The 18,385-nt window shown below is 34.7% G+C and overlaps 1 protein-coding gene across 3 annotated transcripts in view; it reads right to left on the minus strand.

The window, feature by feature from the left end:
* FSTL5 (follistatin like 5) overlaps positions 1–18,385 on the minus strand; it is a gene marked incomplete at both ends in the record, with an annotated part of 533,648 nt that overhangs the window by 373,293 nt on the left and 141,970 nt on the right. For all 3 annotated transcript variants that reach the window (XM_081250998.1, XM_081250997.1, XM_081250996.1), the window contains one exon: positions 13,308–13,556. In XM_081250998.1, coding sequence (XP_081107124.1) covers positions 13,308–13,556 — 249 coding nt within the window. The remainder of the gene's footprint in view (positions 1–13,307; positions 13,557–18,385) is intronic.

The raw sequence follows: 18,385 nt of genomic DNA on the forward strand, positions 1-18,385 counted from the left end.
CCTAGGTGTAAATTATTAAAACATCCTTGTTATAACTATATTATAATTTTAGTAAAATGTATTTTATAACAATTGCTGACATACAACATAAATCTTAGGTATCTCAGGACTTTTAAAAATAATTCTTATCAAAAGCTTGATAGCTCAATTATTGAAGTCACATTGAATTTTCCCTAAAATTAGACATCGATATTTCACTGAGGATACATGGAGCATTTTTAATGCTTCACTATAGACAATAAGACCCTCTTGGGGAAATAGTATGTGGATTTTCCAAAGTATATTTAGTCTTTTTTCTCCAAAAGCATACGATGCAGAGATCCATCACTAATTAACAGAAATTCAGATACTTCGTGTCCTCGGCCACCCAAATGCTTTCTGTGTTACTCTGGTCCCCTCCTTATTCTTCCAAGTCTCCAGTCCTTCCTTCAATCATGTAAAGATTGAAGGTAAACGGCAACATTATGACAAAGACAGAAAGAGTATTACTAGAAAAAATCAAGGGCCGAGCTCATGGGAGAAAATCAGGGAAAAGAAAAATTTCCTGTATGTCGCAAAATGCATTAGAATAGTCCTATAAGGAAAAAAAAAAAACACTCCTTTTTTCTATAACCTCAAATTCTAAAACTTTAAGAAATACGATTTTTTCAACTCCAACTAGGATTTCCAGATTTAACTTAGGTATTCACAAACAAACACAATTCTGATGAATTCTATCACTTCCAAACTTACAGACCTTGGCACATAAATACCAATCCTAGTGTGGTTCGCAGGTGCACAACATAAATGTGGTGATGCCTTGTCTTAAAATAATTAAAGAATCAAGAGGATTGTTTCTTAAGCTAGCTCACAATTCAGTTTATTCAAGTGCTTTAGGATTTGATAATTAGAAATAGAAAGTTTATTTTCTCAAAACTCAATTCATTATTGATTAATGATGAGAGCTAATTGTTTTAAACATCCCATTCATCTTTTTCTCATAAAATGAAACTTATTGTTGAAGCTTTACTTTAGTCTAAATAATTTATGTTAAACAATACTGATAGTGTTCCACTTATGTAAAATTACTTTTTCTTAAAGAGTAAGGGTATGTTTGGCATTCAGCAGAAACTAGACAGTAGAAGATGCTCTTTATGCTATCCTTAGAAAATCAAAAACCACAAAACACACACATTTTCACATAATAAAGAAAAAAGTGTTAAAAGTAATAATGATTTGAGTACCAATACCAACATTAATATACCTGTACATTTTGTTGGTTATTTTATGTTAAAAATCGCTGGATCCTCAGCCAGTTAATTATTGAGGCATATCTGTACACACTAATGCCAGTCTTTAAAAAAACTCATTATTTTATTGTTAAAATGTGTGGGAAAATAGAGATTAGCATTATTATTGTAAATATTAAAATTTCAGATCAATGTATACATGTATGTACATATATATTACTATTTTAAAATTCGTATTTGAATTACTTAATTCTTGCCTACTATTATGAATTTATCACAGGCTGTATCACAGTAACAGGCAGTTGGGTGATATGGTGCCTTAACAAACCTAATATATAAAAATTCACTTTTAATAAACTATGAAAAAAATATCTTTTTTGTCAAGTAATTTTCATTTTACAGGAGATATTCCTTCCAATTGTAGTTCCTTTAAATTTTTTTTTAAATGATTCAAATTAGACATAATTATCATAGAAATTCTTGTGGACAATAAAATTCACCTGCAATGCAATTTTTGTGCTCCCAGGGTGCTTGGTCGGGGATAACTGAATTTTGTATGTTTACCTAGAGATGCTACACCATGTCCCAGACGTTCGTTCCATGCCCAGGAAAGAGTCTGTTGAATGGCCTTTTTGTAGACTATGAATACAAAGCAAATGATCCACATTTATTTTGAGAGGAGATTATGATCAAAGTTCATGAATATGTATGGTCAAGGTAAAGCAAAAAACCAACAAGAAGCTTTTTCTTGTGTTTAGGTGAAGGCTCTGGGGATGCACTGGTAGGTAATAATGAAAAATAGAATTTTGACCCTGATGTTCAAAATGAGGGAAACATGGTGCAGCAGGCTGGCAGAGTCCTGGCTGAGATTTACTGACCACAGAGAACCCTGAGCAAAGTGCAACCAAGCAGAAAAGAAGGAGAATGGAGAAGTTTCAGAGTGAGGCTTTCTTCAGAGGCAGAAAGTAGCTGAGCCTGGAATCTTCTAGGGGACCCACCTTTGGACAATGTTTTAACCTATGATTTTGGCACATGAACTCCGAAATTAGAGCCCAACCTGTGCAAACCTGTGATAACTTCAGAGTCAAAACTTCCAGAATCCTGAGACTATATAAGAGATTTTGCAATAGAAGAATGGAAAAGACACTTGAGTTTCCTGAGGAGGAGACATAACTAAGTGCCCCAAGAAATGGCAAGAAATCAACTTGAGTGAAACGCTATGAATGCTCACTGATATCACGAATAACAACCAGAGTTCCTTCTGTATTACTAGTTGCTGGTGAAGAGACTGCCCAGCATTCACGAGTAGGAAAAGACAGCAGCAGACCAAGACAAAGAGATTTGGGTCAAGTACTTTGGTGAAAAGAAGGTAGGTTTATGAAATAGCTCAAGGCTCTAGCTCAAATTGATCCATTCACTCTAATTTGATTGGAAATAAGGTTGGAATAGAGCTTGCTTTTTATGCACTTAACACTTTGGTCCTCCTAGGCTGTTCTTAGGAAACAGGGTCAAGAGATGGGGTTGTAAATGGGGGCAGTGCCTTGGCCTCTTCCAAAAGCCACACTGTAATGACTGATTTCTCTCAAGGTCACTGATTTCCAGTCTCAGAGGGCAATGGGATGGTCCGTGTTGGGACAGGGGAGTGAGGAGGACTGCGAGAGGGGTGAGGTGAAAAGAGGCTTTGCCTCTGAATAACAAACAATTTTCTGATTCTGCAAGTAAAATTTCCAAATATTTAGGATGACCTAGAGTCAAATACAGCAACCTGTTGCTCTCTACTACTTGTAAGATAATGTCTCGATGTCTAAATATGATTTTTATTTATTTATTAATTTATTTTGTGTACTATTCTAATGGTGAAATAATTAGAATTCCATAGAAAGGACATGACATCTTCCTTCTCTCATCTATTTAAAGATATGTTTAAATGAAACTCCACGCCTGCTACTTCCAGTAGATGTAGACACAGCAGTAACACATTTATACAGGAGTCGGTGTGCAAGTTTACTGTGGAATTAATGAACAAAGCTGTCGCTATGTTGTGTATGAGCTGTTTCTGAGCTATGGAGATCGTGCCAACGTGTCATGTAAATGTTTCCACTTCCTAAGATTTTTAAAGGCCAAAACATGTGCTGTATTATTCAAGCATACTTTTCTTCAGGATCTGAAAGTAATCTTGACATAAATTTAATTAAACCCCAACCCCACTCTTATGTTTTGTAGAATGCCATCATAGCTAAATGCCATAGTTATTATTATTCTGGTATTGGAAAACACACCCAAGACCAACCAGCATGTTCTTTTCTATTTCACCAAAAGTGCAGTTGATGTGGGCCTATTAGTATCTTTCAAGTGAAAAATTAAACAACGGTCAGTTTTATTGTCTATATAATTAATTTACACCCATGTATCTGTTTTGAAAATAAGTAAATCTGGGGATCCAAAAAATGAGTTATGGGTTTTGATAAGGCATGGAAACTCCACCCAAAGCTAGAGCTCTAATGTCAATATTCTGTGCTTGTTTGGAAGTAGATGGATATCCAGTGACTAGATAGATACAATGTAAATGAACAGTTCCAAAAATCGTTCTCCTCCTTATAATATTCCCTTAGTCAAAACAGGCAACGCACTACATACAGGACATCAGGCTGTCTGAGTTTTTATACATATGAATTAGCTTCAGCACTCACTACATCACAACACTTTTACTGGTACTCATCTGAAATTCAAGTGAATGACCTGTATCTCCTAGGTTGACAGAGTGAACAGAATAGGTTAAAGATGTGAATTCTTACAAGGGAAGACTCCCTTCTTATTAAAAGAATGGGCAGTGAATTTCAAAGCCACATGAGTTAACACACGGGATAAGAAGGTGGAATTTGTTCTCAACACGTTCCTTCTGAGTTCGAACTTCCCTGCTGTTTTCTGAATGTGACTGTCTCATTTTTTTCTGAATATTGTTCTCAAGCATCCCTCCTTTCCTCTTTTAATTTGGACCTCATACTCAGTAATAATAAACTGCCAAGAGAACAAACAAAAAGTATATGGCCATAAATAATGTTTGGATGTAATGTGACACATTTACACTGATTAAAAAATGTTTCACTTAAACAAAGGGTAGATAGGTTGTTTTGACACAGAATGATTTCAGCATATCTATCAGGTACAGATGCTAATCTAACATAACATGAGATTTTCTGGCAATGGGGAAAAACATCAATGGGCATTTATCGAATGAACTAGCCACTCATTACCACTAATTTGGCAAAAGTAGGAACTGTGTCATCTTCATCTTTGGATAGTGCCTTTAAAATGGGTCAGCCACAGGATTAGGTGACAATAAACGATCATCAGCGAACAGTCAAAAACTTATATTTGCTCATGCATACCTATCCATGGTATACATATGCATATATATTTTTTGTATATACTTTTATTAATTATTACCTGAAGCCTTTTGACAGGCATGTGACACTTTGAACACTTATAAATTTAATTAAGCATATGTAATATTGTTCCTTTCAATTAATTACACTAATGCTTAATTAGATTCATCAAAAGCTCATGCATCTCTCTCAATTTTTATTAGCGCTTTCTTCCCTTTTAAGAAAAAAATGTTTCAAAAAGTGAATTAGGCTTCTCTGGTGGCTCAGTGGTTGAGAGTCTGCCTGTCAGTGCAGGGGAGATGGGTTCGAGCCCTGGTCCAGGAAGGTCCCACATGCCACGAAACAACTAAGCCCATGTGCCACAACTTCTGAGCCTGTGCTCTGGAGCCCACAAGCCACAACTACTGAAGCCCGTGCACCTAGAGCCCATGCTCTGCAACAGGAGAAGCCACCGCAATGAGAGGCCTGTGCATCACAACAAAGAGTAGCCCCCGCTCTCTGCAACTAGAGAAAAGCCCACGCATAGTAACGGAGACCCAACACAGCCAAAAATAAATAAATTAAATAAATAAATTTATTTTTAAAAAGGTGAATTAAATGTCAAAAACCCTAGAAACATCCACATTAAGTCAATCTATATTCCAACATGATTGGGAGCCAGATTGATTAAAACATATTGAATAAATTAAATGTTTAAATGAAGAAATATTAGATAGAAAATGTTTGAGCTGCCACAAACTTTCAGATAATTTGCTTAATCAAATAAAGCAGTTTCATTTGTCAAAGTATATCCTCAGCACAATGACTGTTCTCGATAACATTGACTTATAGCTTGCTGATGGAATTAATAATAAAATGCTATTATCTTAGATATATGTCAAGATAATTGCCCATCCGCTTTCTGTTTTTTGAGAGTTATCGGTCAACAGTTCTTTTTTCCTAAATAAAAATAGTTTGTGTGTGACACAAATAGTTACACATAATGGTGACTGCTAATTCATCAGAGAGATGGAAAGCCATTGAAATAAAATAGCTATTGTAGACTTACATGCTTTCCAAATACTTTGGAAAGGTGTGTCTTGGCTAACTAGTCTAAACAGATTTCATTATTGCAAGTTTTAACTAAGAGGCACAAATGTAAACTGTATGTTAGCATTAGGAAGTTAACCCAAAATATGTAATAGAATTTCCAGGATTTAGAGATGGTTGGGAATCCATTTTGTTCTATACACAAGCTGAGGCAAAAGGTACTCACCAGGAGAGCTCTGGATACAGAGTAGATATGCACAATAAAGCAAAGATAACATAATCATTCTGCCCCTGAGAGAGGTGGAAAATATGGCTTTGGACTCTTTCTTCCTATGTAATTCTTTCCTGGAAAAATTAAAATCCTGGTTCAACCCCATTCCTTATCTTCTCAATGCCTTACTCTAAGCAGCTGACTATATTTGTATCAGTAGAAGAATACACAGCCATGGAAGACTACTCTGACTTTAAATTCATGAGCAAAATATATCACATGGTTTGTCAGCACCACCCAACACCCTATTACATCCCCTGGTGATTTCTCTGTTTCCTTGTTTATTGTTTCACAAATTTTTTTCTTTGTTCTCAAATCCCCGAAACTTTCTTCTCTGCCACTTTTAACTCATGCTTCCTTTTTATTTCATTAAGAAATTATAAGCACCCAGATGAGAACCACATACATCTATAGTATTAAGTATGTCCAGCTACCAGCACCAGAGAGGGCCTGTTTTTTCCCTTCCTTCTTGTTAATGGTTGAAGAATCCGTGCTCTCATCTAAAGCCAAATCTGGCCCTTGTGCACTGGGTCCCATTCTCTCTAGCTGATCCAAAGGCTCTGCTCTGTCAAGGGCCCCTCTTTCTCTTGTCTCAGAAATTTTCCCTTCTCCGTTTCACTACCCCACTTACATGTCTCCCTTCTGATCACCATATATAGAGGTGAGAGACAGAGAGATAGGGAATCTCTACATGGATCTGCTCCTCTTTAGAGAAACACTCTTCCAGTGAGCTTTCTGTACTTTATCTCTCACCTTCTCAGCTCCTGTTTTCTCTCTTACCAAAGTGAAGCTTGGACTTAATCTTTCCAAACCTGTGGTCATTTCCCGATCCTCATCAGACTTGACCTCAGCCACATTTATTTCAGCTCACCATTCTGGCCACCATGAAAAACTTTCTTAGCTTCTGTTTATCTATACTCTCTAAGTTTTCCTCCTATATCACTGTCAACTATGTGTCTGTCTTCTTTGTTTGCTTTTCTCCACTTTCTGACTGCTGAAGGTTGTTGACATACAGCAAGGTTCTGTCCTCAGCTCTTTTGCTTCCCAGTATACACTCATTCATTCTCCAGTATATCTCAACCATAGAGTTCTTTGGTCTTGATACTTATAATTCTTAAATGTATGTCTCGTGCTCCAAAATCTTCCTTGATTTGCAACGTGATTCTCTCCAAATTTGTTTCTACATAACTCTCTGGATGATAATCACATGCAAAACTTCTCACTTTTCCTATTTGGCTTTAATTTTTATTATTATCAGGTTTTCAAATGTTCTCTGAAATATCTATAGGAACTCCCACAGAAAGGATTTTCAAAGTGAAACATAGATCAGACTAATGGAGAATAATTTCCAACTGCATTTTCTAGAACATTTTATCCCCAATTACATATGCCAAATGTAATCAATGGAAAGTTTTTTGTTATCTGTTTTTTGCCAAGAAATATCAGAGAGGAAAAATCAACTACACCGGAAAATAATAGTTGTAAAAAATGTTCTTCACTTCGTAAGTTGCAGAAATATCACATTTAACATTTGAGAATCAGATAGTAAGAAAATGAACACCATAAGTGTAGGTGTCAGTGAGAGGTAATGACTGCTACAATATTTAAACAGCTTCAAGACAGAAGAAAAATTATTTGAACTAATAAATTGTTCTCATCTTTTCTCTCATTGTTGAATACTGTGCTCTATTGATAAATACTCATAAATCCATGGAAAACATGAAATAAAATATTAAAATAAAATATTCTTTTTATAACTTGACACCAAAAAAATGATAAAAATAAAAATGTACAAAAACAAGTTAAGACTATCCATGTATTTGAAAGTTAAATTTAGCTCTTATATGTCACAAAAGAGGAAAAGATTCAATACAATAAGAAGTCCACTTAGTCTCTAAATTTATATGGGGGGGTAGGGGAGTAAAATCACATTGTTATACATCTAATAGTTATTCTATTTATAGTATATGGTAAGCAAAATAAGCCTATAAGTCAGTGAGAAAGGTGACTATGAGATGTTCAATTACAATCAAGAAACTAATAATAAATATGTTACTAAACTTGGGTTATTTTTTCTTTAAGTAGTCTTATTTACAATTGGAAAACTTATTACCTTCAATGTGTTTATTATGATCTGACAGATTTGGTCCTGTAATAATTTGACCAGAGTCTTTTACACAAGACTGATGTAAACCTAAAAGAAACTGTGTGTGGCTTCCCAGACTCAAGGGTGAAAATTTATTTCCATCAAGTGTGCATAGTTATTGAAGTACCAGTCTTTTAAACCCGGTAATTATCTCTTACTAACTTCTTTTGCCCAAGAACTGTGTTAAATGCATTATTTAATCCTTACAAATACCACAGTGAGAAACATTGTTTCTAAATAATGTAAAATAGTCACATGGAAATTACTATAAAAAATAAATGTTTAAAAATCAAAGGCAAGTAAGCTATTATGGCATTAGAGACTTAAGTGGAATGATTTGAAGCATACATGCACTAAAAGAGAGGCCAGAAGCCCTTGGTTCTTATCCAAGTAGCTTTAACTTACCGTGTAAATGTTGGCAGCCATTTAAAAAATCTTAGGCTTATTGCCTTATGGCTTGTTATTATAATGAATTAATAATATAATAGCTGTGAAAGCGTTTTGACATAAATAATACCCAATATTTCTCAGTTCTCTCTGATAATATTTTAATACATTTGTTGGGTGGTCCTAACATTTAAATCCTCCTCTTTTGGGACTTTTCATATTAGATGTAAAATCTATAACATATCTACTATCTATAAATGGAAGATAAACACATACACTATGTAATGTTTACAAAATCCCTTACAGTTTTCAAAAATCAGGGGAGAAGTAAACATTTGGTATGATTTTAGTAGCCAATAGTGCATTTACAAGTGTACACCTAACAACGATTCCTAAAGTATGTTATATAGTGGGTTATACGTAGGATTCTGAAGGTCCCAGTTCGATTAGAGAGGAGAGTGACAACAAAACTATATTATTAACACTGATTAAAGTTTCAGTGCAAAATAGATATGAAAACTGAAACACAGCTCAGTTGATTTTGTCATCAAATCAGAAAAATTTAATGTACATCTAATGAAATTCAGGGGACTAATAAAATTTGTTTTGAGGTTGTGGGTACAGGATGCATTCAGAGGAACTGGAACTTCTGAGTGTCAGCATTTTGTCCAAGTTATTAATTTCACCACCAATCTGTAATTCCATTTGGCTAATACTGACTAAAAACAGAATAGAACAGAACAAACAAACCAACATCTGGGTACCATTTTCCAAAGTTGATATTATCAACATAATTATTTTTCATGAAATGGTAAACAAGCCTGTTTCAACATAAAATAGAAGCTTTACCAACATGCCCTTTCCCAAAAAATAAGGCAATCTAAAAGCCCAGGGGGATTATCACAGGGCATTTTATTGGTCTATTTTAAAATATCATTGGCAGCCCAGTTTTCTAGCCTAAGTTCTAGAAGTTCTGTCTTAAAAAAATAATAATAATCAGGAAAGAGAATCAATTAAACATGAAATATGAATGTCTCTCCAGATTATACCAAAGAAAAAGAACACTGTGTCAGATCTCATTCAAATAGCTGTAAAAAAACATATTTCCCAAGTTGTTACTCTTTGTGATGCACATTTAGATGCACAGAACATTTGCATTTATAGCAGTTTTATAATCAGTGCAGTAAATGGCCAAAGTGTTTCTGTTCAATTGACTTTCTCATAAAAGGTTTAATTCCCTACTCCTCTTGGCAGAGGTTATATCTTGAGCTTCTTACTCCAGCTTACATCTATACTCTGAGTGTAGATTCTACTGGGTGACCCGGTGTCTGACAGACTGACCCGGCGTCAGGTGAGAGGACCTTTTATTTGTTATGTGTAACCACGTGTAATGCAGCAGTTAGAAAGCCATTTGTGGGTGAGGGATGGGAAATTAAAGCAAAACTCTCATCACAGTGAATAACAAGGCATTATATAAAATGGAAAGTTTGATTCTATGGTAAAGATCATCATAAAGTATTTGATGCCAATAAACAAATACTATAATATTCTATATCCTATTGTAGACAGTTTCTTCATAATCAAATAAATGTGAATAGAAATAAATTAGAAAAAATTTGTGTTCACAGATGTATGTTTTCCCTATAGTTTCAGAAATCATAAATCACTAAAGAAAATTCTTAGTGAATTCATGTCTATGTTTATGAGTCCATAGTAATAAATGCTGAGTATACTACAGAGGCATTTAAATATGTAACACAAATAGTAAGAAGAAGATATATAGATATAGGTTAGATATAAGTATAGATATATGTATTGATACAGAGATAAATATAGATATAAATGTTTTAAATCTGGACTCTAATCTTAATTTTAAAATGATGAATAAATATACAGGTTTAATTATAAATACTAAACATAAATCTGATAAATTTATGATATGTGAAACAAAGAGGACTTTGTTTAAAGTTCAAGTCATTAATGAATAATGCAAATCTTCCTTTCTTTAACTTTCTAAAAAGTTTTTGTTATTACTTTTTCAGTACTTTTTAAATTAACCTCTTTTATTTTATTATAATTATATAGTCATCTGCAATTGAAGAAGTAATACAGAGAGATCCCATGCATCCTTTACTCATTTCTACCAATGGTAAGTAACGTTTTGCAAAACTATAGTACAATATCATTAACAGGATACCAACTTTGACCCTATCCACTGATCTTACTCAGATTTTCTGTTTCACTTCTATCCACTTGTGTGTGGGTATGTGTGTTGTGTTCTAGTCAATTTTACCACACACGTAGGTCCCTGTATTCACCACCCTAGCCAAAAAGATAGGATAATAAAGATCTGAGAATATGTTTAAAATTGATTTTAAGGCATTAGTAATCTTTTAAATCAGAAGTTAACAAACCTTTACTGAAAAGATGCAGATAAAGCATTTTTTAGGCTTTGCAGGCCATACTGTCTCTGTTGTAACGACTCAATTCTCCTTTTGTAGCTCAAAAGCACCCAACAACAATTCCTAAACTAATAGTGTGGCCATATTCCACTTAAACTTTGCTTAAAAAAATAAGCAGTGACCTGGATTTGGCCTATAGGTTCCTGTTTGTTGATTTCTATAAGGTTTTCTTAAACACCTTTTATTAGATCTAAAAGTAGAAAAAAAATTTTAAGGAGGAAAACATTCCTGTTATTTTGCTTGTTTTGATTTGTTCTATTTGAAAATACTTAATTAAACATAATATTTTAGCAGTTCTTGAACATAATATTTTGACTTGCTTCTTCCTTTGGGCCATTATTTGAAACAGTATAAATTGCTGAAGTTCCACAGAAAGAATAATCCACAAGCACAAGAATTAATTTTATCCATCACAGTATTAGGCCTTCGGCTCCATAGAACCTTCTTTTATGTCCAAAATTTGGCCAATTGCACACTAATAAGATGAGCAATTTATCATTTTATTATATATAATTTACTTCCTTTCTGCTGAAATAAAATCCTCTTATGAGATACGTACATATTTATATTAGGCAAAACACCAAGACAAATAAACAAACAGAAGACCCACAAATTCTGAGACCTGGGAAATGTGTTAACCCCTGGTAACTCACCCAGTTAATATAAATTAAATTGTAATACTATGTATGATGACAAAGTATTTTGGAAGCAATCATAGATCTAATAAATATTCTTAGTATGTCTGAAGGACAAAAGATTTTTAAATCATGGTTTTATGAAGTAACTCATAAGGAAGGCAACATTACATGCTATATCCACTTCATTTATTTCCACACTGATTTGCATACTGCATTGCATTATGCCTAAGCCTCCAGCAATAGAGCAGAACATTAAATAATCCAGATTCTTTTCCTCACATGATAATTATCATATATTTCCATATAATCAATCAGCTGGGCCAAACCTCAATATTAGAATATAATTCTAAGTTAATCACAAACTATTTACATAGTTTTATGATACTATACATCAATGGAATAGTAAAATTTTCACTATACCATTTCAGATCAAAATGACAGAAAAATATTATTTTATGACTATTAAAGCACAATGTTAATACAGTTAATTTTAGCTATTTATAAGATAGATTAGATAGAAAAGGATAAGAAACAGAACTTGAAGCCAAAGCATCTGTTATTCTTTCAGTAAAAGAAAATAATCTAATGTCATCAATTTCTTCAATACGTGTAATCAAGGTGCACAGATTCACTCTGGTAAAGAAATTATTCTTGTAATTTATCTCATTTATATCAAAGGGCTTCTAGTAGACACAATGACTACAGAGCCTTCCATCTTAATTCACTTGAAAAACTGTGTGTCTTTTTTTAAATCGCTTGGAAAATAATACTTTATTCTACCAAGTTTGAAAAAGAAAACTTAATCGGTGGGCAAATGAACAACACTGTATGTTACCATACATTTAAGCTAAGAATTAAAATATCACATGAGCTTTTAAGTGTAAAAATACTTCAGCAACCTTCTGAGAGCTAGGGATGTATAACCAATTGAAGATTAGAAATCAAGCTGATCACTGACCTGTTAGAATGATGGAAGTTCTATATACTTAACACTTTAGAATTTCAGTCTGTGTTATGACTATTAATAAAATAATATTGTTTCCAGCATAAATAAATAAACAAGAAATATGTTTATAAATAAATCAAAGGCATTAAAGATGTTTAATGATTTATTTATCCAGCATGTTAAAACAATTTGACAAATTACTAATTCAGCAGTACTTTTCATATAAACAGTTACCACTGATTTTGAGCACCATGGAAGTAAATACTGCTAATTTTTAAATTTTAAATTATTGTCATCTCAGATTTACTAATTGGGTTTAGCATGAGTTCATAGTTATTTCAGTGGGCATTTACAGGTTCCATATAATTTGAATTATGTGGTACTAGCTGAAGGCATCATTTTTAATCAGGAAGAAATGAGATGCTCTCACAGCATGGCTTGGCATTCATTCTTCTCTCAATTTCACTCCAGGTACATTTCAATGGGTGGAATTGGCTTGTTGACTGAATTGGCCACTCTTTATCCCTCAGAAAACTGCCATGATTGGGAAGCCATATGGCGCAATGCTGTAAGCTATATTAAATTCTGAGTCATATTTTGGCCAGCTTTGTTCTCATGACTGAGATTCAGAATTGTATCCATGTAAATTTCTATCCACTTGCTGCTCACAAGTGTCATTAAGCTCACATTTTTTTCTTTATTTTTTTAGACACTTGCTATATAAAGTGGTGCTAGAGTTTACACTTAAAGACACTAGTTGAGAAGATGGAAGAAACAGAGAAAGGTGACCCTTTAGGCTCACCCTGTATTTACCTTTGAAAAAGCAGTCTTCATTGTGGACAATGGTAATCTTGTGTTTTTTCAGGCAAGCAGCTCTGTGCACCTCACAGTGGTTTTCATAGAATTCTCCATCAGATCCACACACAGGTTTGTAGTGCCGATTGCAAAGGTCCATGCAGGCACATTCCGCTTGCCCTGTCTCTCTGCTGAGAACACAGTGCCTTCCCAAACCACAGTATTTGTTTTCACAAGATCCGAAAGGGCCATCCTGAATCAGGAGTCCTGAGGACAAAGAACAGAAAATCACTTAGATTCATATGTCCAAATAAAATGCTGATGTCAAAGTTTAAAGGGAAAAGGAAAAAAATAATCTAAGAGAAATATAATATAATCAGAGTTCAGTTGTTCTCAGTGGAGAAGGGACGTGTATTAGAACCAGCAGGTGAACTTTTTCAAAATACCCTTAACATACTCCCCTTCTTTCCCATTTCTCCTTGAGCTCTCACCTCCCTACCCAATAAGTATTACAGTCCTTAAGGACAAGGGCTCTAAAGTTAAAATGCCTGAACTCAAATTCTCTACCAATTATTAGCTTTATGTCCTTGGATAAATTGCTTCTCTGTGCTAAGTTGTCCTATCTGTAATACGAGGTTGATAGTATAGATGATCTCCTACAGTTGTAAGGAATAGTACATATACTGGTCCACAGAAAGCACAGCCTTGCCACATAGCAAATGTTTAACAAATGTCAACCTTTACATTAGCAGAATTCTGGTAGGAGAAAAGAAATGTATGTATATAATGTAGGAAATAGGAGAGAACAGGAATAAGAAACAGTGTCTTGAAAACTTCTTTCTGGGTTCTAACATCTGATCCTTTCTTGTTTTGACCTTTGCCACTTGGCAATTACTGATGAATTTCATGACTAAATGAACAAATCATGAAGAATTTGATTGTCTTCTTACTTGTTCAGTCTAACAATCTACATTTGCATCAGAAAAGTATAGGTGGATCTAGCAGTCTTGTACTAAAACCAAACTAAGCAACTTCAATACTCAGGCTTTTATAGGTAAATCTGGCTTTTCTTCTTTGAGAACATTATCTGACTGAAAAGTAAAAAATGTCAGTAAACACATACATATAGAAATATATATATATATATATATATATATATATGTATATATATATATATATATAGAGAGAGAGAAATATATATACATGTATCTCAAGGAATAATATATATTCATATATATACACATGCATAAATGTGTGTGTACATATATTTACCATTGGCGACACTTATATACTGCAAAAAATAAAGTTTTGAGAGGTTATAAACTTAAATAACAGTAATTTTATTAGATACTTAGTGTATATTTTCAGCTGGTTGGTTTAAAACCATCTCCCTACATGATTGCATCATAATGATTAAGAACATGGTTTCTGATCCAGAGTTTAAATCATAGCTCCACCAGTTACAAACTTCAGGACCTTGGGTGGGTAGCTAACATATCTATAACTTAGTTTCCTCATCTGTAAAATAGGACTAATAGTATCCTCAGATGGTTATCAAGATTAAAGGGTTTGTGAGGGAGAGATCAAGATGGCAGAGTAGAAGGAGGCTGGGCTCAACTCCCTTCACAAACACATCAAACTACAAATCCATGTAGAGTGACACTCACTGAAATCTACCTGCGACTAATACAACAGGTCTTCTACACCAAGGCTATAAATAAAGATCCACAGAGCATCTGATAGGAAGGGAGGAAAGTGATCAGGCATGGACCCCCACCCCTAGCAGGGGACACAGAAGAGGAATGAGTATCACAGGCTTGGACATTCTCCCTGGGAGCAAGGGATTCAAGTGACATATTAGGTGCCTCAGCCTGGGGCGTCCAACACCAGGAAGGTGAGTCCTCTTAGATGGTTTGAAAACCAGTGGGGCTTACCAGAGGGCTGTAAGAACCCAAGATTCCATTCTTAAAAGAGCACACACACAGACCTACTGCCAGTCACATCATGGAGGCAAAAGATTGAAATTCCCTGGGGCTCTGGCCAGCCTGCCAGGACATCCTCTGCACACATCCAGCCTGCATGGCCTCCTGCTCCAGCCCATCTTGCTCCGGTGCTACTCCCCACTAAGGCAGAGGCTGTCATTGCCAATGAGACTGCACACACTTGGAGGGAATGGAGCTGGCTGAGACGCCAGCACAGCCTCTGTCCAGTGTGGAGGTAGACACTGCCAGCTCATGAGTCCCTGTGCACACCTGAGAGTGGACAGGGTGAGTTCAGTGGTGTGGCACTGCCTCTGCAGCACGAAGCCAGCCTCCAAAGACAGTGTGCACACCAGGGGGGAAAGTGAAACCAGCACCGAAGTGCAGGCGCAAGCACTCAAGCCCTGGCTACATTCCAAATCAAGGTGGAGACTACCAACACACTGGGGTGAAAGCCAAATACCTCAGGGCTCTTGCTCTAGCTCCTCAAGCCTCATCCCTGCCCCAGATAGGGCAGTAATGGTTACTGAGCATAGACGATGTCCTGACCTTCACCTGGCTCTGGTTGTGGCCCAACTACACCAGTGCCACCACCCACCGAAGCGGGACACCCAAAGGAAGGACACAGCCTGTGCTCTCTTCATATCCAGCTCTCCCACCAGAGCCACTGAACGAACATATGCAGAGTGTATAGGGACACTCCCACACAAGGACACACCATCAAGCCTGGGATAGGCAACTGTTTTGCCTAGTTTCATAGAGAAAAAGAAAGTTAAACAGAATGAGAAGACAGAGGAATATATTTCAAATGAAAGAATAACAGCAAAAACAAAGGAAAAAACAAAAATTCCTGAAAAAAAACCCTAGTGAAATAGAGGAAAATAATTTACCTGATAGAGTTCAAAGTAATAATAGTAAGAATGCTAACTGAACTGGGGGGCGTGGGGGGGAAATAGATGAACACAGTCAAATTTTAACAAAGAACTAGAAAATATAAAAAAGAACCAGTGAGAGCTGAAGAAAACCATAAGTAAAATTAAACAAAAAACACACTAGAGGGAATTAACAGCAGACTAAGTATACAGAAGAACACATAAGTGATCCGGAAGATAGGTAATGGAAATTGCCCAAACAGAGCAGAAAAAATAAAGATTTTGTTTTTTTAAATGGGTAGTTTAAAGGACCTCTGGGACAACATCAAGTGTATTAAAATTTGCATTATAGGTGTTGAGAAGGAGAAGAGAGAGAGGAAAAGGTGGAAAGTGTATTTGATGTAATTATGGCTGAAAACATCCTGAACCTGAGGAAAGAAACAAATATACAGATCAGGAAGCACAGAGGGTCCCAAACAAGATGAACCCAAAGAGACCCACACCAAAACATATCATAAATGGCACAGAGAAAAAGAAAGAGTCACACAGAAGGGAACCCCCAAAAAGCTATCAGCTCATTTCTCTGCAGAAACTTTTCAGGCCAGAATGGAACAGCCTGATATATGCAAAGTGGTGAAAGCAAAAACCTAGGATACTCTACCCAGCAATGTTATCATTCAGAATTGAGGCAGAGATAAAGAACTTCTCAGAAAGCAAAAGCTAGAAGAATTTATCAATATTAAACTGACTTTATAAGAAGTGTTAAAGAGTCTTCTTTAAGTGAAAATAAAAGGTTACAACAAGAAATAAGAAATTATAGGGTGGAAAAATTCCCACTAGAAAAGGCAAGTACATAGTAAAGACTGTGGATCAATTACTTCAATAATCTAGTATAAAGGTTAAAAGAAAAAATTATAAAATCAACTATAGGTACAATAAACAGTTAAGGGTTAGACATTAAGATGTAAAATATGAAATCAAAAATATAAAATGTGGTGGGGGAGTAAGAAATATACAGGTTTTAGAACGTGTTTGTACTTTTTGTACTTAAACGACTATCAGGTTAAATCAAGCAGATGTACTTATAGGTCAACATATATGAACTTCATGGTAACTGCAAAACAAAAACCTACAATAGATATACAAAACCTAGAGAGAAGGAAACACAAATATAACGCTGAAGAAAATCATCAAAAAGCAAAGAAAATACTAAAAAGAAAAAAAGAAAACAGACATAAACTAAAACAAAAACAAAAGCCAGTAAACAAATAACAAAATGGCAGTAAGTACATACCTATCAATAATCACTTTAAATGTCAAAGGACTAAATGCTCCAATCAGAAGACATAGGGTAGCAGATTGGATTAAAACACAAAAAAACGAACAAACAAAAAACAGGACCTAACTATATGCTGCTTACAAGAGAATCACTTTAGAGCTAAAGACACACACAGACTGAAGGTGTGGGATGGAAAAGGATACTCCATGGAAATGGAAACAAAAGTAAGCTGGGTAGGCTCTTTGTTTTAAAGATTTTAAAACAAAGTCTATAATAAAAGACAAAGAAGGACATCATATTATGATAAAGAGATCAATACAATAAAAGGATATAGCATTTTTAAACATAAATGCACCTAATATAGGAGTGCTTAAATATATAAAGCAACAATTAATGGGCATAAAGGGAGAAACTGACAATAATCCAGTAATAGTAGGGGATTTTAACACCATACTTTTATCCAGATAGAAAATTAATAAGGAAACAATGGCCTTAAATGACACATTATAACAGTTGGATATTATATATATATACATCTCTTACATTTAAAGGAATTAGAAAAAAGAACAAACAAAGCCTAAAGTCAGCACAAGGAAGGAAGTGATAAAGATCACATAGAAAAATAGAGACAAAAAAATAGAAAAGATCAATGAAACCAAAGCTGTTTTTTAAAAAAGATAAACAAAGCTGAGTTGGGTTCATTAAGAAGAAGAAAAAAAAAAGACCCACATAAAATAAAAAATGAAAGAGGAGAAATTACAACTGTTATGACAAAAATACAATAAGAGATTTTATGAACAATATGCTAACAAATTGGACAACCTAAAATTGGATACATTCCTAGAAACATACAATTGTTCACGACTGAATCAGAAGAAATAGATATTCTGAATAGACTGATTATTAGAATTGAAATTGAATCAGTAATCAAAACACTACTGACAACTGTAAGTCCAGGACTGTTTG

This window comes from Mesoplodon bidens, assembly GCF_964165515.1.
Source record: "Mesoplodon bidens genome assembly, chromosome: 1".
Taxonomy (NCBI): Eukaryota; Metazoa; Chordata; class Mammalia; order Artiodactyla; family Ziphiidae; genus Mesoplodon; species Mesoplodon bidens.